Here is a 26,292-nt window from a genome sequence, read left to right on the forward strand (position 1 = left end):
AAATTTACCTCCTTTGCAACTTTTCTCAAGAAATTATTAGATAACATTTCTGCAAAACAAAGAATTAAGCCAAATACAGATGGGGAATAAAATCCAGTTTTTTTAAAAAAATGGAGGGGGATCATAGCTGTAAAACAGCAGACATAAATTTCATAGTAGTAACTGTATAACAGGAGAACAGCAGAGGTTTCAGAATAATTACTCTATATCAAGTCTTAAGAACGCGTCTAGATGAGAGCAAGGGAATTAACAGCTCTGGAAGGCAAGTCTTCCCCACTTTACTCTCTCCACACAAGAGGCAAAACTGGTAGATAATGTTATGTGCTTGCCAGTTTGAAAAACCTGATGGATTTGTAGAAACTTTTGGAAAAATAGCAACAGATGCATATAAAACTAATAAGCAAATAAAAAAGCAAATAACTCCAAGGAAAAGAAAAAATGAACAGTAAAGGGCAAGTATTCACACAATATGCTTTCAGACTCTCGGATTACTTCCATGGTCAATGTAAAAACTAACGATTTAACTAGTTTTATTACCTATATTGGAATATGGTGAAAGGAGATGTAAGAAGTGTGATAGGCCCTAGCCTGGTAGCTCAGTCGGTTAGAGTGTCACCCGGATACGCCCAAGTTGCGGATTCAGTACCCCGTCAGGGCACATATAAGAAGCAATGAATGCATGCATGGGTGGAACAACAAATGAATATTCCTCCCTCTCAAATCAATAAATACATTTTAAAAAAGAAGTGTGATAAGTCCTCAATTGCAGAGACAAGTATCATTGTATAATTCTATTTTTTAAAAATAAGGATGGCCCTGGCTGGTGTGGCTCAGTTGGTTGAGAGTTGTCCTTTGCTCTGAAAGGTCACTGCCGGTTAGATTCCTGAACAGGGCACATAAATGTATAGGTTCGATCCCTGTGGGGCACATATGGAAAGCAACAGATCGACATTTTTCTCTCAAATCGATGTTTCTCTCTCCCCCTTCCTCTCTCTAAAAATAATAATTAACAAAAAGCTCATGCTTTAAAAATAATTCTTGGCATATAGAAAGTGCACAATAATTATTAGCTATTTATCTGAAAGCCCATTATCAACACAGGTTTCACATCACCATTTATTTTCTTGGCATCCAGTTAGTTAATTTCTGGTTTATCACATTTTTCTTTTTCAGAGTACTAGCTCCATGAGGTCAAGGTCCTTGCTTCATTCATCATTACATACCCAACAGCCCAGCATAAAAGTAGCACTCAAATATATTCACTGAATAATTACACCAGATGAATAAAACTCAAAGACTATATATATATATATATATATATATATATATATATATATATATATAGTATCTAGTGATGGGAAGGATAATTATACTAGGTATACCAGTTAATAATGAGGATTTTTTTCAATAAATGGAGTTACACATATGTTGATATATATGCGATTTGATATGTATGCTATTTTGTTGTATTGACAGCAAGCTTCAAAACTTCATGTCAAATTTGCTGAAGGTGTTAACATCACAGATATTTTTATGCTTAAAAATGTGAATTTCATGCCAAAAAAGAACATTTGCGGGAAATCTTAATTCTTTATTTTGAAGAAAAGTGCTGCTGAAAGTTATTGTATACTTTGGGAAGCTTATGGTGCTTCATGCTATGGTGTGACACAGAATTTTAGTAATTTATGTGTGCCATGAGATGAAAAAGGTTAAAAATCGCTCATCTAGGAATCACTAACCTAGAATTTATTGGCACACATAAATTACTAAAATTCTGTGGCACACCATAATGGTGCTTCATGCTATGGTACTTCATGAGAGAGAAAAATGCTCCATCTCAAGATACTTGTGAACGCTGGTTTAAATGCTTTAAAAGTGATGATTTCGTTGGCTGTTGTCATTTTATTAATCTCTGAAATTAATAAAAATATATTAAAAAACAAACAAAAACTCAACAAAGAAAACAACTGTGCCAACCTTACTGAGATGTGTTTTAGGATTAAATGAGTAAATATTGAGGAATTAAAATGACAGCAAACAGTAAATAATAAATGTTAGCTATTAACAACATGGTATGGTAAGTCATAGCTGAAAATCTCATTTCAAATGAAATGTACAGTGGAAACAAGAAAAAAACCAGTACCCCAGGTAACAACAATTAGGAACAAAGAAGAAAAAGCATGGAGAAAAGTGGTAAGTGGACCAAAGGGAAAATAGGGAATTACAGAGTAGAAATCAAAGAAAATAATTTTTTGAGGAAGAAACAGTCAATAGCAGAAAATGCTGGTTAAGTAGATATAGTCTGTAAGAAAGCCAAAGGATTTGGCAATTTGAAGGCCAATCATCAATAGGAAAAAACAAGCAAACAGCATTCTACAAAGTGCTCAAGTGGGTATTAAGGAATGAGTAGGGAGAACAAGGCAAACTATAAAGCAGGGTTAAGGGATAAATGAAGGAGAAAAAAAATTCTAGGTTAGTAATCCCTAGATGAGCGATTTTTAACCTTTTTCATCTCATGGCACACATAAATTACTAAAATTCTGTGGCACACCGAAAAAATTTTTTTCCCGATTCAACAAGAAAAAATAGGTATAATTTTGTTGTTGTTGTTGTTATTAATTCTCACCTGAGGATATTTTTCCATTACTTTTTTAGAGGGAGTAGAAGGGAGGGAGGAAGTAGAAGGAGGGAGGAGGAGAGAAACATCAATGTAAGAGAAACATATTGACTGGTTGCCTCCAACACATGCTCCAATCAAACCTGCAACCCAAGTGCGTGCCCTTGAACAGGAATCAAACCCAAGACCTTTCGGTTCATGGGCCGACACTCTAACCAGTGAGTCACACTGGCCAAGGCAAAATAGGTATGATTTTGATTCATTCACACCAAACGGCTATTGTGTTGGCTGTTATTTTTTTCCATTTGACAATCTAAGGGAAAAGAGGTCAGTTGCCCCTGACTAAGTAGTCAGGGATTGCATGTTTTACTTTTAGTTTTTAAATATATTTTTATTGATTTCAGAGAGGGAGATAGAAACATCAATGCTGAGAGAGAATCATTGATCGGCTGCCTCCTGCACGCTCCCTACTGTAGGATCAAGCATGCAACCTGGGCATGTGCCCTGACCGGAAATCGAACCATGACTTTCTGGTTCATAAATTGACGTTCAACCACTTGGCCACACTGGCCGGGCATGGTATTGCATGTTTTAAAAATTCTTGAGGTACATCAACTAAAAATCACTACCCTAGACCTTTGGTTTCCAAAGCTCTCAAAAAGAAACAGGGAGAATGACATAGGCTGTAGACTCGTAATCCAATCAAGTAAAATATTTTTTACTCTACTGTAACCATCATTTCAAATAGGAAACTACATTACAGTATTTCATAGTAGAATCATAAAAATGCTGTAATAGAAAAGGCACCGGAACTTCCAAATCATCATTCTTGACTACCCTAAGAAAATGCTGACAATAAAAGGAAGAGTGCAGGGGAAACAAAGTTCTTCCCCCTTTAATTAAAAATGAAGAATTAAAAAAAAGTGAGAAGCCGAAACCGGTTTGGCTCAGTGGATAGAGCGTCGGCCTGCGGACTGAGGGGTCCCGGGTTCGATTCCGGTCAAGGGCATGTACCTGGGTTGCGGGCATATCCCCAGTAGGAGATGTGCAGGAGGCGGCTGATCGATGTTTCTCTCTCATCGATGTTTCTAACTCTCTATCTCTCTCCCTTCCTCTCTGTAAAAAATCAATAAAATATATTAAAAAAAAAAAAGTGAGAAGAAATCAAGTTACATGTGAGAAAAATATGTCCGATAGGGTAAGATTGTTAGGTAGTAATATCTGTCGTGTTATGACAAGTCTATATGCCAGTGTGTGCAAACACAAACACTAATTAAAATTTTTATATTTGCTGAAGAATTAGCAGTTTTAGAATACAAATTCCTGGACTATATTTTCTGTGTATTACCTATGTCATATTTTTATAGTCGACAAACAGCATTTTATATATACCATAAGTGAATTTTTTATTACATACTAACTATAGAAACATATAAGGACATTGTTGCAATATACATGAACTACACTTGCTACATCATGGGAGCTCAAAAGAACTTTTTGAGCCCTAACCGGCCTGGCTCAGTGGATAGAGCGTCAGCCTGCAGACTAAGGGTCCCGGGTTCGATTCTGGTCAGGGGCATGTACCTTGGTTGCGGGCACATCCCCAGTAGGAGGTGTGCAGGAGGCAGCTGATCGATGTTTCTCTCTCATCGATGTTTCTAACTCTCTATCCCTCTCCCTTCCTCTCTGTAAAAAATCAATAAAATATTTAAAAAAAAAAGAACTTTTTGACATGTACTGAAGTGATGCCATGTGATGGTAGACAAAGAATTACAGGACAGACTCCATTTCTATGAAAAAATGTAAGATGACCATATAATATAGTGGTTACAATAGTGGTAATAAGAACATAGGCTTTGAATTCAGACAAACCTGGGTTCAAGTGTCAACTGTAACACTTTATAGCTGGGTGACCTTGCAGTTATTTAACCTAAATTTGTCTCATCTGTAAAACAGGAATGGTACGTCCATAAAATTGTAATGCTGATTACAGGGCAGTTATTATTTTTATACTAGAGGCCTGGTACACGAATTCATGCACCAGTGGGGTCCCTCAGCCTGCCCTGTGGGATTGGGCCGAAACCAGCTCTCTGACATCCCCCAAGGGGTCCCGAATTGCGAGAGGAAACAGGCCAGGCCAAGCCAACGGACCCCACCGGTGCACAAATCAGGGCCGGAGGAGGGACACGGGAGGTTGGCCAGCTGGGGAAGGACTGCAGGAGGGTTTCAGGGCGTGTCTGGCCCATCTTGCTCAGTCCCAATTGGCCGGACCCCAGCAGCAAGCTAACCTACTGGTTGGAGTGTCTGCCCCCTGGTGGTCAGTGCATATCATTACCATATTACGCTTTGATTGGTTGAATGGCCGACAGGTCAACCAGGCACTTAGCATATTAGGCTTTTATTATATAGGACTAGGGGCCCGGTGCACGAAATTTGTGCACTGGGTGTGTGTGGGGGCGGAGAGTGTCCCTCAGCCCAGCCTGCCCCCTCTCACATACTGGGAGCCCTCAGGCATTGACCCCCATCACCCTCCGATCGCCTGATCGGCCCCTTGCCCAGGCCTGACGCCTCTGACAGAGGTGTCAGGCTTGGACAGGGGACCCCCATCTCCCCCCGATCACTGGCTCTGGCCCCCGCCCAGGCCTGAGGCCTCTGGCCCAGGAATCATGCCTGGGCAGGGGACCCCCATCTCCCTCTGATCGCTTGCTCCACCTCCCGCCCAAGCCTGACGCCTCTGACCCAGGCTTCAGGCCTGGGCAAGGGGACCATCATATCCCCCCAATCCCCGGCTCCGCCCCCCACCCAGGCCTGAGGCCTCAGCCAGAGGAGTTGACCCTCATCACCCTCCGATCACCAATCACCAGATCGGCCCCTTGACCAGGCCTGAGGCCTCCGGCAGAGGTGTCAGGCCTGGGCAGGGGACCCCCAGCTCCCCACGATTGCAGGCTCCGCCCCTGCCCAGGCCTAACGCCTCTGGCCTAGGCGTCCGGCCTGGGCAGCGGGGACCTGCAGTGGCAGCGGGGGGCGCTGTGATCGTGGGCTTCGCTTTAGGCCCAGGCAAGGGACCCCTATCTCCTGGGACTGCCAGCTTTGACCATGCCCAGCTCCCATCGCTGGCTCCACCCCTACTTCCTGCTATCACTGGCCAGGGCGGCAAAGGCGCCTGATTCTCTGATCATGGCTGCCCCCCAGCTCTTAGCTCCCCCCTGGGTTTCCGATCACTGTCAATGGCAGGGGGCTTCTTCCTGCTTTCCCTTTCGCCTCCCTGCATTGTGCCTACATATGCAAATTAGCCGTCATCTTGTTGGCAGTTAACTGCCAATCTTAGTTGGCAGTTAATTTGCATGTAGCCCTGATTAGCCAATGAAAACGGTATCGCCGTACGCCAATTACCATTTTTCTCTTTTATTAGTGTAGATAACATGAATTGCCAAAATCCTACAAAGTCCATTTTTTCCAAGTCCTAGGCCAAATTTCTGGAGGATGAGGCAGAAACCTGCATTTTTTTTTTAAGGTTTTAAAAGTGGTTCTGACTGGCATTTTTGTTCAGAATTCACTGTCCTAGAGCCTTACTAACAAATATTTTAATACAAGGTAAGGCACCCATACAAAGATAAAAAAAAGCTTTAAGACATGAGCCTTTGGTTAGTTCCAAGTTTCTAAAATAGGGCTTTACCCCAAATTCCTTTTAGAAAGAAAAAAAGCATATTGAAAAATTCCAATTTAAAATCTTTCAAAGTCAAGGAATACATGATTCCATATTAAATTTTTACATTAAAATTAGGTATATCTTTGCCTCTTCATATTCATTATTGAACAGTTTCATATGTGTAAATGAACAGTGTACCCAAGACTATATACAATATGTAGGTTGTCTTATTTATCTTTCTTAAAAAAATAAGTTTGAGTTTACAGTTGAAATCCACTGATGCATCACTTAAACCCTCCCAATAAATTTTTATTCAACACAGACATTTTAAAATGTGCACAATTTTACTAAAGACTGAATGCACTTAAAGCTAATTCAACATTGCAGAAGCAAACCTGAAACCCCACTAAGTAACTCAATAAAACATTTTAGAGAAATGTATAGAATAAAAGCATCTGAACACAATCATGAACATTTTATTTCAAAAAATATCAGTATGAAATAATGAAAATCCCTGGAAAAAATTAAGAGTCTAGAAACCCTGTAGAACTTCTTCAAAATAAGCAAGCAATCAAGCAAACAAAAAGCAGAGCTTAGAATGGCTATATCAGAACTAATATGCCAACAGTAGATCAACTGAAAGCAAACAAGCAAGTAAAAGGAATTTTCCTTTCATGACTTTTCTGTTACCGTCAAGGAAAAAACTAGATGAGAAAGCAAGGACCAGGGCAGACAACACAGACCTCACTAATGTATGTATCTTACTAATTTAGACAAATGACATTTTTCTCAGCTACTTAAATTACTGAAGCTTATAAATGAGTAATGCAACTGCTAAGCTGAAAAGTGGTAGAATTCAAGCTTTTGTGCAACAGTACAAAGTTCATAAACACTATTTCAGACTGGTGAAGTATTATTTAGTGAGCCCAAGTTTCGATGCATTTACAAATGCAATTTTAAAAAATAAATGCCTATCTTCACTCACACATAATATTAAGTTTGCAACCTGGTGTTGTAGAAAGTTGTGTATCAGCAGAATTCTTATAAATCCCAGGTATTTTAAAGGAGACTATACATACAGAAGTCTTAAAAAATGGACAATGTTGACTTAAACTTTTTGAAAGTTGTATTTCTAAAAGCCCTATAATATCTCAAAGCACAATCCTAAAACATTGACTTCACTAACAGGTGTTAATCTATAGTTAATTTTTTCAAAACTTGCTAAGTGTCAAAATATATAACTACTCTTAACCTTTACCCACTTTGTAGAGTCAAATAAAAGTTTACTAGTTCAAAATCAAACCGAATATATATATATGGATACCCATATATATTTCTTTGAGTTCACCCTTTCTAAGTTAATCCAAAATTCCTTCTTTAAACACATTTTCTTAACTATTCACCATAGGCATAAATGACGTTATGTGTGAGTGAATAATACTGCTGACACTCTAAATATATATACATACCAATCTGAAGAACAGGTGCAACACTATTTAGATACATGTGCTTTTTTTCCCCCTTCTAAGCCTAAATTTGACATGGCAATGTACCCCCAAATGTTGAACAATCCTTTTAACAATATGCAACCATTCTGAAATCCAAGACACAGAGACCTTAAACTACCAACATCTACCAAGACAGGCAAGCCAGCCCATCCAAGTTTCACCGTAAGTAGGAAGGGTCCTGAGGATACATACATTTGCTTCACCTCTGTGAGGTAGTAAACTGAGATAAAAACATTTTACTCCCAGCTAGCATTAATTATTTTCCTCAGTCGTTTCACAAACACAACACAGATCGTCTAGGTTGGTTTTTACAGGTAAAAAAGAGGACGGAGGAGGGGGGGACCTGGTGAAGGGTACCCTACAAAAAATTCAGTACTGATATACCTCGTTTTATTGCGCTCCGCTTTATTTCTTCAGATGATGCGCGTGTTTGTTTTTTTTACAAACTGAAAGCAAGACCCTCCACCCGCAAAAAATATTGCCACTTGCTCAAATGCAGTGGGTCTGGAGCCGAACCCGCAATCTCTCCAAGATACGCCTGCCTGGGAAAGGCTTGACGAGCTCGTCCCTAAACTCAGGCAGAACCGAAGGGGCATGAACCTAAGTGCATGAAGCCAGCAGCCCGGGTGGGAAGGCACTTCCAGTCGCGGGAGGAAATGAACACTGCACAGGCCAGCGACAGGCTTCAGAGCAGCCCTGGGAAGGAGCCCGGTGGTCAAGGGGCAAGCAGGTACCAACTCCAGGGGAGGGGGCCAGACGGGCCAAATGGGAAAGGGGGGTGATCCGGGAGAAGGTGGTAAAATACCCGTCCCAGGCCCTCTCCTCGGGCGCTCCATCTGCAGGGGCCACACACGAGAGCAAGTTCCGTGCCCAGCAGCCCACGCCGGACTCTCCCCCCGAGAGGCGCTCAGCCCCCGGCCCCGGCGCCCGGCAGGCCGCCTCCAGGAGCCCCCGCAGACGCCATAGTCAGAGCCAAAATGGCTGCCCCGAGGAAGCTCGCACCGCGCAGCTAGCGAGGGCTGGGGAAACCAGCTTCTGCAGGGCCGGGGGAGGAGGACTCCCGGAAGAACCGTGGCTAGGACCGGCGCCCGCCGCCCCACGCCCTCCCCCGAGCCGCACAGGTAGGTCCCTCCGGGCTTCCCCAGGCCGCGCGGGCTCCCTCCGAGGGAAGCCCCGTTCCCACCCGCGCCGGGAGCCCCGCCGCCGTCCCGCACACCGACCCCGGCCAGGTACCTGCAGCTCGGCCCGCTCCACCTCCCAGTGCGCCCGCTCCATCTCGAACCGAGCCCACTCGTGCTGGATGTAGTGCAGGATGCCCGGGATGGTGTACTGCTGCGGCCGGGACAGCTCGGGGCCTGCCGCGGGACCCGCGCCCTCGGCGGCCGGAGGACCCCCGCTGCCCGCCGCGCCGTTGCCCCCCGGCGGAAGGCTCATGTTCCCCCCGGGTCCCTGCTGCTGCCGCGGCGGGGCCGCCATCCCCGGGCCGCCTCCACCGCCTCCCGCGAGCTCGTCCATTGTGTGTGGGGCCCCGGCCGGGGCGCCGGGTGAGACGCCGACAGCTGGGGAGAGGGCCGGGGAGGGGGGCCCCGCGCGGGCGGCCGGGCGGAGGCCGGCTGGGAGCGGGGCGGGGAGGGGATGGTTGCTGTATGCCTGCCGTGGGTCAGAGCAGGGAGCTGCCGGCCGCCGCCATTACAGTCCCTCCTCCATCTGCCCGTCTCACTCACTCACTTTAGGGAAAAGGGGGGGCCGCGGCGGGAGGGGGAGGGGCAGGGTTGGGAAGGAGAGGGACGTAGGGCCGCCCCCCGCGCTGCATGCCGGGTAGGGAACGCCGCCGCCGTCGCACGCCCGGTGGCCAAGTAGAGTCCGGCCTCACCCCACGCAGGCGCACTGAGGGCGCTGTCGGGCCGGCTCCGCCGTGGGGGGCGGGGAAGGAGCCCGGCCCCGCCCCCACGCCCGCCCCCGACTCGCTCCGGGCGTCCGGCGGCGGGGACCGCACGGAGGGCTGCGGGCTCCGACTCGTGAACGAGCCGGTCCCCGGCTTCCCAGCGGTGTTTCCCTCGCCCGGCCAGGCCCGGGCGCCGCTCTCCAGCGAGGGCCTCCGCGACGAGCCTGCCTGGGATCCGTTTCACCTTGCGGGTCGCCCCGCGGCCGCGGTCGGATTCCGGGCGTTTCTTTCGCATTCTTGGCGTGCTTCGGGCGGCCCTCCCCGCGCGGCGGGCCTCGGCCTGTCACTCGCTCGGCTCGGGTTCTAGCGCCGGTCGGTCCCGGGGCTGTGGGGACGGTCTTTCTCTGGCAAACAGCCCAGGTCCTTGCGGGGATTCCCGGTCAGCGCTCCGAGCCCGGCTTCGGTCCCGAGTCTGCTCGCGGGCGCCCGTCGTAGCTGGTTCCGCTTTGCCTCCCTCTTCCTTATTCCAGGATGGGTTCGGTTTGGGGTTTTGCGGAATGGAGCAGGAGCGACTCTTTATTTATTTTTTTTCGTGAGAGATGGGGAGGTAATGAATCAGTGTTCAGCGGTTCTCAGCCTGTGGGTCGCGCCCCCTTTGGGAGTCGAACGACCCTTTCACAGGGGTCGCCTAAGACCATCGGAAAACACATATGTAATTACATACTGTTTTTGTGATTACTCACTGTGCTTTAATTATGTTCAATTTGTAACACGTTGGGGGTCACCACAACATGAGGAACTGGATTAAAGGGTCGCGGCATGAGGAAGGTTGAGAACCACTGGTAGGTCTTTAGCTGGTGGATAGAGGGAGAAAGGTAACTTTGAAGGAGACCGGACTAACAATTTGTTATTTTAGAAGTGAATGAGTTTACAAGTATTTCATTCCTACCAGAATCTTCTGATGGAAATAAAAAATGAATGCACCGTGAATCCTAGATGTATGGCTAAAGATGCTTTCTTGGGTCATTAAATGTTGTTTGAGCGAGTGTAATATACACGTAAGAGGCAAGGTGAACCTTTTAAGAACCGTAGTGTGTATTCTTATGTGATGAGGTTGCCAGGAAACATGTTTACTGAACTGTAAGTTTCTAAGTTAATATAGCTAATAGCCATCTAGTTGAAAAATAGGACAAAAATAATACTTAACAGCATAATAAGGAAAGGAGGTTTAGTAATTATGCAGGAAAATTGCATATAAAATTGATGGCAATTTTTTTCTTCTACAAAGAAAATTTTCACAATGGAATATATAGGATCACTCAGAGCATAATTTCTTCTTTCTTTCTTTCTTTCTTTCTTTCTTTCTTTCTTTCTTTCTTTCTTTTTTTATAAGAGTTTTTTGAGCCAAGCTGACAACATATGCTGGGGAGCAAGACCTCAAATGCTCACACTTAGGGTATAATTTCAAAGAGATAAAGTAGTACATCTTATTCTATCATATCTATTCTACTGTTATTATAGTTTAATGGAAAGCAGACTGAATTTGTTGCTCATGCTGCCATTTTTTTATATATGAAATGAGGTCTTAGGTTACAGCATTAAGGATTATTTCTCCATTTTATAGTGACTAACATTCAACCTGCTTATGAGGCCCCCCACCCCACCCTCTATTTCTTTTTAAAGGGCCTCATAGCACATAAAAGTTCCGAAATCCCATGCTGCTTCAAGACCTGTATACCACAAGAAACATTTGTGAGAGAGAGTGGTTGACCTCCATGATATTGGCACCAAAAGAAGCAGAACTTGCACAGTTATACTTCCCACTGGTACCTCAAGCTCAAGTAAAGACTGGGTTTATAATTGTTATTTTCCTCCCCGTTCACTTTCAGAAAACCAAAAAACTCTGCTCCGCTTGTATTATCTATTTCATTAAGTGCACTCCGTCCAAACCTGAGGCCTGGCAATCATTCTAATACCTTTCTTTCACTCAGCCCCCACATCCCATCTCTTCCACAGTAACATCTTTCATATCTATTCCATTATCTTCATGTCTCAGTATAAACCTCCCCACCTCTATTCTTCCCTCACTTCCCACTACCACTGATGCCTGAGCGATCTTCAAAAGGCAGATCTGCCGAAACCGGTTTGGCTCAGTGGATAGAGCGTCGGCCTGCGGACTGAAAGGTCCCAGGTTCGATTCCGGTCAAGGGCATGTACCTGGGTTGCAGGCACATCCCTAGTAGGAAATGTGCAGGAGGCAGCTGATCGATGTTTCTCTCTCATCAATGTTTCTAACTCTCTATCTCTCTCCCTTCCTCTCTGTAAAAAAATCAATAAAAAATATATTTTAAAAAAAAAAAAGGCAGATCTGATTATGTCATTCTCTATTTAAAATCTTTTAGTGAACACCAAATTTAGAATAAAACCCAAATTTTAGCATAGCATATAAAGGTCCTTCAAATTCTAGAGGCTCCTGTCACCAAATCTAACATCACACCATTATGGCACCCTATTCTCTCCAGCCAAACTGCATTGTTTTGGGTTCCTCAAATGCATAAAGATGTTTCATTTCAACGGAATTTAATACATGCTGTGCCCAGTGCCTTTCCTTACCTTCTTCCCTCAAAACTCAGCCCAGGTATTAATTCCTCCAAGAAGCTTTCCAAATCTCTGAATTATTTAGAGACCCCATCCTAATACTCTCGCATGCTTTTCTCCTATTACAATACTAGAGGCCTGGTGCATGAAATTCGTGCACTGGTGGTGGGGGGGGGGGGGGGTGGGCGCGGGTGTGATCCCTCAGCCCAGCCTGCTCCCTCTCCAATCTGGGACCCCTCAAGGGATGTCCAACTGCCAGTTTAGGCCCAATCCCACAGGTATCTAACATCCCTCTCACAATCCAGGACTGCTGGCTCCCAACCGCTCGCCTGCCTGCCTGCCTGATTGCCCCTAACCGCTTCTGCCTGCCAGCCTGATTGACGCCTTACCGCTCCCCTGCTGACCCAATCTCCCCCAACTGTCATCCCCTGCCAGCCCGGTACTCCAACTGACATCCCCTGCAGGCCTGGGTCTCCCCAACTGCCCTCCCCTGCAGGCCTGGGTCTCCCCAACTGCCCTCCCCTGCAGGCCTGGTCCCCTCCCAACTGCCCTCCCCTGCAGGCCTGGTTGCCCCTAACTGCCCTCTCCTGCTGGCCATCTGTGTGAGGGTGTTACAATCAATTTGCATAATACCCCTTTATTATATAGGATTTAAATTGTCTATATACTGATCAGTGACACACTAGCACCTGCACATAACAGGTAATGCAAATCTTTGCTTTACTCATTAATTTGTTAAGTTCTTGATTGGCTACTATTTTTCAGATACTCTGCCAGTCCCTGATGATCCATTGTGAACCAAGCGGACATAATCTCTTCCCTCACATACGTTCCATTCTAGTTTTAGGCAAGCACCAACCACCCTGCCTTCCTCAATATCTGTCCAGATGTGTCTTAAAACTGTCTCTGTTAAAATTTCTACTGTGCTCCCTATTTGAAGAATTTCTATTAACCATCCTACATTCACTTTATTATTATTTTTTTAATCCTTACCCAATGATATTTTTTCCTTTGATTTCTAGACAGGTGGAAGGAAGGGAGGAGGGGGAGAGAGCAAGAAACATCGATGTGAGAGAGACACATCCGTTGGTTGCCTCCCGCACTTGCCCCTATTGGGTCTGGGAAACCTGCAACCTAGGTACCTTGGCCAGAAGCCCATGCTCTAACCACTGAGCAACTGGCCAGGGCTATATTCACTTTATAGTTTTATACTTATTTTTCCTATCACCATTTATCCCCTCTATGCCCTCTTCCACATCCACCCGCCTCATCCCCACGCAATCACCACACTTGTCTTTGTCCATGAATTCCCTTTCTTTTCTTTTTTGTTCAATCCCCCACCATTAAATATATCATAAAAGGCCTGTGGTTGTGACACCGTAATGGCCTCATGATCAAATGAGCAGTGGCTCTCGTGGCGGGCGGGGCGGGACACGAGCTACTAGCAGCAGAGAGCTACGAGTGGTGGAGGGCGAGGCGCAAGTGGCAATAGGTGGGGCGGCCGGCTGAAGTGAGCGGAAGCGAACTACTCGCGCACGATTTCATGTGCACTGGGCCTCTAGTATATATATATAAAAGCCTAAACAACCATTCCGACAATCGCTATGATGCGCACTGATCACAGGGGGGCAGATGCTCAATACAGGGGCTGCCTCTGGTGGTCTGTGCACTCCCACAGCCAACCTCCTGCAGCCGGCCAACGTTCCGCGGTCCGTCCCCCCGGCAATGGCTCCGATTGCCAGCCAGGCTGAGGGACCTTACCCGTGCACTGGGCCTCTAGTGTTTTTAATGATGTCAGTGCAAGCCTTTGCCATGTTTATCCCACATCATAGTCATTTATCTGCAGGATTGTCTCCTAAAGGGGCAGGACCCATTCCCCTCTTGTTCAAAGATGTACCTCCAGTGTATAGGAAAGTGATATCCCTAATAACTGTTTGATGAGTAACTTAAATTTAAACTAATATGACTATTTTTCCTCTCCCTCAATCATTTTTTATTAGTTTTTACTACCAGTAATCTCTTACAGTTCAATGACCAGAACTGTCCTGGATGTTGAACATAAAGGACACCAAGGTTTTCTCCATTGACAGAATATTTTTTATACTATTGACATTGTGCTTTGTGTGTATGACTCCTGAAGACACTCTGCAGTGAGCTCCTAGAATCTTGTCTTCCGTAGGTAATGAGCTTTCCCGGGCATATTATCACCTACAGCTCACCTAACTGGAACTCCCTGCCTACATGTGGCTGAGTCATTTCCTCTCTTCCGTCTCTTCCTTGAAACTGCCTATTTGTTCTGTCCTTTCTTCAGTCTGTTCATCCCTCTTCAACTCCCATTGATTCTTGGTTTCAGTGTACTACTGATGATCTTTATGAATGCCTGTTTATATCTTTAATCAGTTTAGAATTTCAGGATGCTTTTTTTCTTTTCCATTAGCTAATCTTAGAAACGTGTGTATTTATTCTATCTGATCAAAAAGGTACTTGTTATATATCATATATATATTATGTCAGCAAAAGTATGTTAAGGAAGTCCAGACTTTTAAATAAGTTCAGAGTAGTTAACACAGATGCCTTCTTCCCAATTATTATAAAGCCTGATGTACAAAGAGTTTTAACTCTGCCTTTGAGAACTCTATGATGCCCTGTAATTACTTACCTGAATATCCAGCTGACTGTGTACCTGACATCCTTCTAACAAAGAGCTCAAACTGGTTCACAATTAAGTCATCTTTTTGCATCATCTGAAAAAGTTGTAACTAGTATTCTTACCTCCATGGGGAGGAGAGAAGGCTGAGATAAGAGTTCTGGGTCACTTCCACAGTCCCTTAGTAGAAAAGGAAGTGGTTCCCATTCTTACATCAATGAGTGTGTATGTGTATTTGGAAACAAGAAATAAAGTCTCTCTTTCCTTCTCTTCCTCCTACCATTCTATCAATGGACTCAATATTGCTTTTTTATTTATTTTGTCTTTTTTAATTCATTTATTTATTTATTTATTTTTAAATATATTTTATTGATTTTTTACAGAGAGGAAGAGAGAGAGAGAGAGAGAGTTAGAAACATTGATGAGAGAGAAACATCGATCAGCTGCCTCCTGCACATCTCCCACCGGGGAAGTGCCCACAACCCAGGTACATGCCCCTGACCAGAATCGAACCCGGGACCTTTCAGTCCGCAGGCCGACGCTCTATCCGCTGAGCCAAACCGGTTTCGGCTTTAATTTATTTTTAATTGTTGACATACACTATATTAGTTTCAGGTGTACAACATAATGATTACATATTTATACATCACATCATTTGTACTTTTGACATCCGTTTTAGGTAGTTTTGAGGTGATTCAGTCACTTGTGGAAATTACGTAGTGTTTACATTTATAAATGTAGAGAAAAAATCAATATTAGAGCACAGAGGCAGATCTCTGAGATAGGGCAAGTGTTCAAAAACCAAAGAAGCAAACTGTATAATGCAGATGGAACAGAAAAGGAGGAGTCAGCTTTGACCGGCACTATGGTTTGACCTGCCAAATAAGATCAGATATCTACTTCTCATTACAGTAGTTTCCTGTGGCTAAGAAAATTATAGAAATACATTGCAGGGCACTTGAACTCTTCAAATAATATATTGTGTGGTAAAGAAAAGGAAAAGGGACTTCACAAATTATAGACAAATAGGCACCAAAACCTTTAGGAAACTCAGCATGTTATATAAAATTCTAGTCCAAGTTCATTCCTGAATTGTCTCCTGGGTACTATGAGTCAGAAAGCTGTAGGCTGTGATAATATTGTATAACAGCTAACTCACAGAGATGTCAAAATTGAAGGAAATAAAGAATTGCCTGGAGCTGAGTCCCTCCTGGACATAGGCTAAAAGTGAACAACTACGTCTACAAACATGAGAATCAAATGACTGGAAAATGTGACAATGGGAAATGGTCAAAACTTTCCTAGGTAATAATTTAACAATCTTAGAAATTAGGTTTGACCTGTTGGAGCATCAAGGGCGAGTGTTCAAAATAATGACACCAGACATGTTCACCTTGCCTGGGAAATGTTACAGTTTTCTCTTTGGAGAATGTTTTAAATTTGGCAAAAATTTCACAAAAACTTATCCTATATAATAATCCTATATAATAAAAGGGTAATATGCAAATCGAATGGCGGAACGACCGTCGCTGTGACGCACACTGACCACCAGGGGGCAGATGCTCAATGCAAGAGCTGCCACCTGGTGGTCAGTGTGCTCCCACAGGGGGAGCACAGCTCAGCCACAGGCCGGGCTGATGGCTGGCAAGCACAGTGGCCCGCCTCCGCAGCAGTGCTAAGAATGTCTGACGGATGCGAGCCTAAGCTGTCAGTCGGACATCAAGCGGAATCGGGCCTAAACCCCAATCAGACATCCCTTTTGCAATCAGGAACTGCTGGCTCTTAACCGCTCGCCTGCCTGCCTGATTACCCCTAACCACTCTGCCTGCCTGCCTGCCTCATCGCCCCTAACCACTCGCCTGCCTCATCGCCCCTAACCACTCACCTGCCTACCTCATCACTCCTAACCACTCGCCTACCTGCCTCATTGCCCCTAACCACCCTGCCTGCCTGCCTGATCACTCCTAACTGCTTGCTTGCCTGCCTGATTGCCCCTAACCACTTGCTTGCCTACTGATCGCCTCTAACCACTCTGCCTGCCTGCCCGATTGCCCCTAACTGCTCGCCTGCCTGCCTGATCACCCCTAACCACCTCTGCCTCAGCCCCCCGCCCGCCGCGGCTTCATCCAGGAGGTTGTCCAGAAGGCTGTTCGGCTGTCCTGTCTAATTAGCATATTATGCTTTTATTATTATAGATCTCTTTAAACAACAGTAACCTTTAGTTTTGTCTTTCTGTTACAGACTAACCTAAAATACATGACAATTACCCCACACACAAAAAGATTGAAGAATTTTTATGAGCATTTTAAAATAACTCTTATTGCCCTTTCCTCCTTGTTTTATTTTTTTTTAATTGATTTCAGAGAGAGGAAGGTAGAGGGAGAGAGAAATAGAAACATTAATGATGAGAAAGAATCATTGATTGGCTGCCTCCTATACATCCCCTACTGGGATTGAACCTGCAACACCACCGGGCATGTGGCCTGACCGGAAATCAAATCGTGACTTCTTGGTTCTTGGGTTGATGCTCTACCACGAACCACACCATATAGCTTTTAATATAGTGATCTGATATTTTAAATTGTGCATAGACTTTTTAAAACTTTATATTTTGAAATTATTTAGTCTTGCAGAAACAAAAAGGTGTACATTATCAACAGTTATCAAGATTTGCTCTTCTTTCATCTATCCAGTTCTTTCTGTCTGAGGATTTTTTTGACTGACACAAGTGTATTTAACAAAAGTTTGATATGAAACTGCATGGGGCCCATTTTTACATCATAGCACAACGGGCCCTTTGGAGAGAGGAGACATGGGGAAGCAATTGATTTCTCTTTGAACACATTCTTTGTTTATACTCATTCCAAAGCTTCTAACATGATGATACTATTTTTTTGTATTACCACCATTTCAATATTCTGTTTTACCACTATTTGCCATTATCACACATTCGTTTATCACAAGATTCAAAAAGGGTTGAAATCCTCACAGTATTCCTTGGACATGTTTGCCACCATATAATTTCAATGATAATTTCTTGTCCATAAATTTTCAACTCAACTAGCTCATAGATACCTTGAAACAGAATTCACGGCCTCACGCTCCCTCGGCAGGCCCCAGGAATGTCTCAAAGTAAATCCCAAGCATCATATAATATACTGGTACATGCTTCTCTAAGTATCTTCAACAGATTAGGACCTTTTTTAAAAAAACATACCACAATACCACGATCACACCTACAGTCTAATGCCTGGTCCATATTCAGTTGCCTTCAATTATCTAAAAAAAGTGTGTTTTTTTAAAAAGTTGGTGATTTCAAATCAGGATCCCCTCCCCCCCAAAATCTATATATTTTATTTAGCTGATATGACTTTATTTTTTTATTTTCCTTCTCCTCATGCCCCACAGTTAATTTATCCTGTAGAATTTCCCACATTTAGTGATTGCAATTTTTTTGGTATTGTTTAGCATATTCCTTTCCCCTCCATATTTTCTATAAACTAGAAGTTAGGTGTAGAGGCTAGGTTTGATTCACCTTTTCAGTTTCATGGCAAGAATACTTCTCCATTGGGGATGCAGTATACTTTGTAATGTATCATACCAAGCGGCACATAATGTCTCGTCGTCCTGATTTCAGTACTGTTTGATCACCCTAACCCTGTTCCAGCTATCATCAGCCATAGCTGCTAGCTAGCTGTGTTTTAACACATACATTGTGTTCTACCCTCAACATTTTCTCTCCACTTGGGGTCTGTCCTTCCAGAAAAGAGGTTCTGCTGGGTGTTTCCAGGTCTTCAAGGTTGGGGATTGGACTCATTGGCAAAAGGGACCCTGCCAGGCCTCCTCTGTTCCCACTGCGGCTCTTAGATTCACTCCTGGCGTTCTCACTTCAAGGGTGGAGAGCTTTCTTTGGATGATGACTTGGTGATTTCCGGGCTCCTTGGCTCTTTTTACCCTTACAATTCACTTTTTCTAAATTTGGCTCTGTCAGCACAGCTGTGGTCACCCACTTCTTGTTGCTCAGGGTAGTTTGATCCTACCCATTCCTGTTCTAGAGCAGCAACCTTCACCCTCTTTTGTCTCATGACACACAAACTAATTACTGAAATTCTGCAGCAATTTGCCAATCTGACCAAAAAAAAATAAAGTAGATATAATTTTGATTCGTTCTCACCGGCAGCTATTATCATATTTCTATTTGACCATAAGGGATAAGAGGTCACTGCCCCTGACTAAATAGTCTGATATAGCATGTTTTAAAAGTTCTTTTAGCTCACCTGCCTGAAAAACTCCGTTCTAAATTTCCAGGGGATGTTTTTCACCTAGTTTTTTTTGGTAAAGGTGTTGCCTGTAGAATTTTTTTTCTGTCCTAGCTATTCCCACCATTTTCTGTGTGGGGATTCTGGGAGATCACGAAACTATGCTGCTGCCTCTCTACACTCTCAGCATTTCAGAGTTTAAATCGCCTGCTATTTAATCTTTTACTATAGCCCTGCAGCTGAAATATTTTTAGTTGACCACTACTAAATAATTGTGACATTATTCAAATATTGTGTGATATAAATGAGTGTAAATTTAAGAATGAATGTCCTCTGAGCAACAGACGGGCAGGCTCTCGAATCTCCCATTGACAATTTCACGTTGCTACACTTTATCATGAAACTGAGAAAAGCAAAAAGGCTCCTAGCAAGGGGCAGCCAAACAGGCCACCTGAAAGGCTCTGCATTTACCCTGACATCGGATCTGAACGAGAATGATACTGAATTCAGATAGGCGTCTGAAACTTGCCGTGGACAGCATTCGCCAGGTATGTTTTATTTATTGGAACTAGAAAGGGAGAGTAGTTGAACTCACTGAAGAGCAAATCACACATAAGAATTTTGAAGTTTAGGTCTAATCACAAATGTTAAACCCACTGTGGTAAATGTAGTAGTACGGGCTTTACTGTTCTGAATGTTCACATCTGATTGAGCCACTTCTGAGGCATTATAGGCTCCATGTTGAGGTCAACTAAGATTAAATGGTCTGTTAGAATTGCACCTTTTGTCATATGCTCCGGAGTCAAAGTATCCATATTAGCAGGAAATGCTTTTGTATAGAGGTTCAGGGCTAGGTTTACAGTAGTGAATGGGCAGTGAAATTGTGTGTCCACATCATTACATCATTCACTGGGGTCTTGAGGCAAACCTAGCGATAAAGAGCAGTGGTGAGCGCACCAAGGCCTGAGCCCGGCCAGCAGGAGCTGGGTCCTTCCTCCACCCTTTCTGAGTACCTTTGGCAAGTGACTCAGTTTCACATCTGTACTTAAGTGGAGGTAAAAACAATCTCTAACTAGTAGAGCTATTCTGAGGATTAAATGAATAGCGCCTGGCTATTTAGTAAGCACCATGTAAGTGTTTTCTACTGTTCTTATCTCTCTTCATGAGTTGGTTTATTGGGTGATATCCCCAAACATATTACAGAATGAATAATGCCTTTCAGGTTGTAGCACTGAAGGTCTTTCACGCCACCATCAGACACTGGGAGCATTAATTACTCAATTGAATTAGAGTTAGTTGTGGCCATGTCACTAACAAAAACGATATATCCTGTTGGGTTAGTAAACTCATTCCCAAATTGAGGTTTAATACAGTAATTTTTATGTTTCATTGCTTCTTTTAGAGTGATGATCTGCAAAGAGAATTTTTTATTGCAGCCATAATTGTCTAAGAGATATCTTCAGGTTCCAAAAATATTGCTATAGCTTTTAATAGTGCTTGATTTTTAACTCAGAACACATTTTAATTAGGACTATCTTAAATAATACCTTTAATACTGGTTTCATAGTGTTATTTTCATGTATGTTTTTTTTTTGGGGGGGGGGGATCACATGGTAACTAATTTTCCCCCCAGGTAATGTGAACATTAGGGTAAAAGACTTTATAATGTTGAAACAAATTATTAATTGCAGATAAGTTATGAAGTGATTATTTTATTGAAACAATTTCTATAATTTGAGTGTTGCACTTTAATTTATAGTCAACTTCTCAGAGATATATTTTGTGTAAAGTGAGATTCCTCTGCATCCCAATGAAGTTTGTTTCTTCTTTGTTTTACCTATAGGAGCCATCAGCATATCAAATTTTAATTCTAAATTACTTAGAATTCTAAATTAGTTTGATTTGAATTTAAAACCTGTAACATTGTACTTGACTCCATAAGAATCCTAATGCAATGCTACTGGATTACTCACTACTCTTCAGAAGAGGGATAATGTATAAGAAGAATTTATCTTTGTATGTCTTTACCAGTTTTTAGGGGAAATCAGATGTCCAAAAAGAATAAACAGAATCTAAGTTAAGAAATATAGAAGTTAAATTTATCAGAATGCAGAACCTCTGGTTTGAAGTATTTTTCTAATTTGAGGATGAAACTTGATTCACCGTTTTATAGAATGGGAAGTATTACATAGTAATCCTAGCTGTCTTCTGGAGTCCCTCCTTATTGACGCATTGTAACATCACAGTATCAAATCTTGGAGGATCCCAGCCAGATTTCTAAATTTCTGTTCCCTGTTGCTTCTTTAAAACTAAGATATTGTGTGTCATTTTAATCAAAAATTCAGTGAAGGTTTTTAGTCATTAAGCACAAATATTTAATTTGTATGGCTAATTTTAACCGAACAATTTAATATAAAACTACCCACACAGCGCTGTTTCTAACCCATGCCAACGTTTTGTCGAAGTAAAAATTTAGTTCCCTATTTTAAATTTCAAAATAAATTACCTGCTACTACAACCAAATAAAAGAGCCTAGCCCAAGTGACTTGGTTGATTGGAGCATCATCGGTGCATTGAAAGGTTGCCGGTGCAATTCCTGGGCAGGGCACATATCTGGATTTTGGGTTCGATTTCTGTCTGGGTGTGTATAGAAGGCAATCGATTGATGTTTCTCTCTTACATTGCTCTCTCTCTCTCTCCTTCCTGCGCACCCCATCCCTTCCTCTCTTTAAGCATGTCCTCAGATAAGGATTGATAAATAAATAAAATATAATTTTAGAAGAAAAATTTTATTTTGATTTTGAAAGATACATAGTACAGTGGGGCCTTGACTTACGAGTGTCCCGACTAACGAGTTTTTCGAGATACGAGCCGTCTCTCGGCGATTTTTTGCTTTGAGTTGCGATCTAAAATTCGGGTTACGAGCCAGCTTCAGATACCCCACTGCTAGTTGGCGCAGCAAACGTCACAGTGAACGCCACAACATCAGCCAGCATCACGTGTCTCACTCGTTCACTTTAAGATTTGACATACGAGTAATTTGAGTTACGAGCTCCGTCACGGAGCGAATTAAACTCGTAAGTCAAGGCCCCACTGTATCTCCATCGTGTGTAGTAATGGGAAGGTTAAATCCGGTTACTAGTCTAAAAGCAGATTCTCTTTTCTCAAAAGAGTGGAAGGATCCTGGCCGGCGTGGCTCAGTGGTTGAGTGTCAACCTATGAGCCAGGAGGTCACGGTTCGATTCCCGCGGTTGCGGGCTCGATCCCCAGTGGGGGGCGTGTAGGAAGCAGCATGGTTCTCTCTCATCACTGATGTTTCTATCTCTCCCTCCCCCTCCCTTCCTCTCTGAAATCAATAAAAAGATATTTAAAAAAAAAAAAAAAAGAATGGAAGGTGAGATAACAACAGGCTCGTTTGAGTGCCAGCCATTAGCAGTTTATATCCCTCAACCAACAGATCTGATAGTGGGTAACTCTCTGGAAAATGGCTGGTGGACAGTCTATTCTCAACCCCTCCATCCCCCACTCGGCACACACACACAGATGGCTAATGAATAAAAATAAAACAAGTACTTTCAAATAGACAATGTCATGGTCTATTTATAGTATATAAATTGCTCATCCTCGGTTTTGTTTTGTAGAAAAGCAGACAAGAATTTATTGACTGCACAAAAATATACTTAGCATAGAAGCAGCAACAGGAGGCTAGGCTGGGCTGCCTTGGCTCACTGGGAAAGCCAGAGAAAAGGGGGCCTTGGGGGCAGGGGCAGGGCATTAGCCCGGAGGAGCTGCTGCCCATTGCTCCCCTGGTTAGAAGTCTCATGGGGTCCCTTAGAGGTTATGGGATATGTGCCTGTTGGTGGGGTGGGGGGAGGGGTGGGGGAGGGAATGACACGGGCATGCTCCCTGGAGGGAGAGCGCCTCATCCTCAGTTTTTGAAATATTTTTCCCCTGCCTTAATCATGTTGCTATAAAGACCTTACAAATTGTTCCATTCGCCTCCCCAAATTAGGATAGAAAGGCTGATAATTTGAACATCTCCAAAAATATAATATCTACCCTTTTCAGTAAAATTTCCAGCTTATCTCTGCTTTTTTTTTTTTTTTTATGTTTAAGGTTACAAATAACCATACTTATTTGGACTTACTGTGTTATGCACCAGAATTTAATGAGACTTTTAAATAAATTTACCAAAATGGCTTTAGATCAAGATCTGAGAGATACATGAAGCTTTAGAAATTTTTCCAATACACTGTTAGAAAAATGGTAGACCAGACTATTAAGGCTTATTCTCAAAGTGTTTTTCTAATTTTTCTTCATAACCAGTAGCTTTAGGATTTGATTGGAATTTAACTTTTTATTTTATTTTTTTATTTTTTAATATATTTTATTGATTTTTTTACAGAGAGGAAGGGAGAGAGATAGAGAGTTAGAAACATTGATGAGAGAGAAACATGGATCAGCTGCCTCCTGCACAACTCCCACCGGGGATGTGCCCGCAACCCAGGTACATGCCCTTGACCAGAATCGAACCTGGGACCTTTCAGTCCGCAGGCCGATGCTCTATCCACTGAGCCAAACCGGTTTCAGCGAATTTAACTTTTTAAAGTGTTTTAGCTATTTAAAAACTATTTGAGTTTAAAAAAAAAAAAAAACCAGCATATATATAAATGTGTTTAATGCCAAATTAATCAAATGTTGTTGAAATACTTCTTTTTTCTTTTAATTAAACAATGCACCTTTTTTTATTTTTTTCAAGAGAGAGGGAGAACATTGATGTGAGAGAGAAACATTGATCAGTTGCCTCCTGCACATGCCTGGACCTGGGATCCAACCGGCAATCTGGGTATGGAACCCACCACCTTTTGGTGTATGAGAGATTCTCCAACCAACTGAGCCCCACCGGACAGGAATTATTTTTTTAGAGAGGGAGAGAGAGGAATGGAGAGGAAGAGAGAGAGAGAGAGAGAGAGAGAGAGAGAGAGAGAGAGAGAGAAGAAGAAGAAGAAGAAGAAGAAGAAGAAGAAGAAGAAGAAGAAGAAGAAGAAGAAGAAGAAGAAGAAGAAGAAGAAGAGGAAGAAAAACATCAATTTGTTGTTCCATTTATATATGCATTCATTGTTTGATTCTTGTATGTGCCCTGACCAGGGATTAAACCCACAACTTTGGTGTATTGGGACAATGCTCTAACCATGGTGCTCCCTGGCCAGGGCCAAAATGTTGTTGAAATATTTCTTGCCCTAGCTGGTCCTGGGTTCGATTTCAGTCAAGGGCACATGCTCGGGTTATGGGCTCGATCCCAGTGCGTGGTGTGCAGGAGGCAGCCGATCAATGATTATCTCTTATCATTGATGTTTCTAGCTCTCCCTTCCTCTCTGAAATCAATAAAAATATTTTTAAAAATATTTCTTGAGTGACCCAGAAATTTAATAAAAGTAAAAATCTCAGAGGAAGCTACTAAAGTGTATGCTGAATCATAAAAGAGGTTTAGAAAGCCAAATGGAGGAACAAGGGGCAGGAGAATAGATGGGGGAAAAGAAAAAAATAAAAGAAAGACAGAGTAGGTGGCAGGTTTCTTGTCCAATTTTAGTGGAACTGAAATCGGGAAGAGTCTGTCCGGAAGAATATCTGGCATATGCTGGGGAGGATGAGGAAGAAAAGGGGAACTCTGTGGAGTACTTTACATGACTTTTATCTCATTTAGTCCTCACTGTAAGGCAGAGGCAGCTGTCATTCCATTCAGATGAGAAAACGGAATCATTGTAGAATTCTAATAAATTTTGAAGCAAAGAAACAAACTGTTTTAGGGTCTACTAAAAGAAAATACAGCATATTACAAACTCTGAGGAAAATGCTTCCACTTAGATGGAAATCTGCTACTGATCAGTGTGATTTCCTCTTATTTAAGTATGGAGAAATCCAGGAACAGCTAAACCCAAGGCCTACGGAATGAATGGATTTGGTGTGGCAAATAGAACTGAGCAGTTGCTATTTTCACAGTTCTTTTGTCTAGGCCATACTAATTAGATGCCCTCAGCACATCCATTTTGAAAAACACTACATATTTTAAAGAAATGTAGCATTTAGAAATGCCAAAGTAAGTGAAACAATAGCTTCTTTATTCAGAATAAACATTTTCAGTTGGATAATTTCACAAAATTATATAATGCAACTCAACTTTTAAACAAACTTTGTGTGACTTATAAAAAGTAACATATCTCTTAAAATTTGGGAAATAAAGTAAGAACTGAGAATAAAAATTGCCCCTAATCCTACCATCTAGATTTAAGCAAAATGCATGTTGGTATAATTTCTTTCTTTTCCACTTATTTCATGGTAACTCTGAACTCTGTATAATGTACATGTATAATGATTTTTAGTAAATTTACGAAATTGTACAAAGATTACCACAATCAGTTGTTAAAACATTTATATCATTCCAAAAAGAATCCTATCCCCATTTTGCCCCAAACCTCTCTTTCCTGGCCTTAGGTGACCACAAATACAGTTTCTACCTATAAATTTGCCATTTCTGGATATTTCATATCAATGGAATTATACAATAGTAGAATTGTGCAACTGGCTTCTTTCACTTAACAGTGTTTTCAAGATTCATCATTTTTTTGTAGCAGTATTTTGTTCCCTTTTGTTGATAAATTGTTTTCTGTTGTATGTAGATTTACCATATTTTGTTTATCTCTTCAATAGCTGATGGACATTTGGCTTGTTTCCACTTTGGGGTTATTGTGAATAATGATTCTATGAACATTCATGTACAAGTCTTTTTTTGTGCACATACGTTTTCAATTCTCGAGTATATACTTTGAATTGCTGGATAATATGGTAAATATGTGTTTAACTTTTTAAAAAATATATATTTTATTGATTTTTTACAGAGAGGAAGGGAGAGGGATAGAGAGGTAGAAACATCAATGATAGAGAAACATTGATCAGCTGCCTCCCGCACACCCCCTACTAGAGATGTGCCTGCAACCAAGGTACATGCCCTTAACCGGAATCGAACCTGGGACCCTTCAGTCCCCAGGCCAACGCTCTATCCACTGAGCCAAACCGGCTAGGGCTGTGTTTAACTTTTTAACAAACTGCCAAATTGTTTCCCAAAGTAGCT

General features: G+C 42.5%; 2 protein-coding genes across 10 annotated transcripts in view; one reads left to right on the forward strand and one right to left on the reverse strand.

The window, feature by feature from the left end:
* The window catches only part of STRN3 (striatin 3), a 99,860-nt gene extending 90,377 nt beyond the window's left edge, over nucleotides 1–9,483 (reverse strand). For all 3 annotated transcript variants that reach the window (XM_081089712.1, XM_081089711.1, XM_081089713.1), the window contains exon 1: nucleotides 9,008–9,483. In XM_081089712.1, coding sequence (XP_080945838.1) covers nucleotides 9,008–9,289 — 282 coding nt within the window. In that variant the 5' untranslated portion in view covers nucleotides 9,290–9,483. The remainder of the gene's footprint in view (nucleotides 1–9,007) is intronic.
* AP4S1 (adaptor related protein complex 4 subunit sigma 1) overlaps nucleotides 8,270–26,292 on the forward strand; it is a 75,698-nt gene continuing 57,675 nt past the window's right edge. For 3 of the 7 annotated variants that reach the window (XM_081089746.1, XM_081089743.1, XM_081089741.1), the window contains exon 1: nucleotides 8,355–8,895. The gene's annotated coding sequence lies outside the window, so the exon portion shown is untranslated. Of the gene's footprint in view, nucleotides 8,896–26,292 lie in introns of all 7 variants that reach the window. The other 4 variants (XM_081089745.1, XM_081089742.1, XM_081089744.1 and 1 more) reach the window with 3 other exon arrangements.

This window comes from Myotis nattereri (genome assembly GCF_964212035.1).
Source record: "Myotis nattereri genome assembly, chromosome: 1".
NCBI lineage: Eukaryota > Metazoa > Chordata > Mammalia > Chiroptera > Vespertilionidae > Myotis > Myotis nattereri.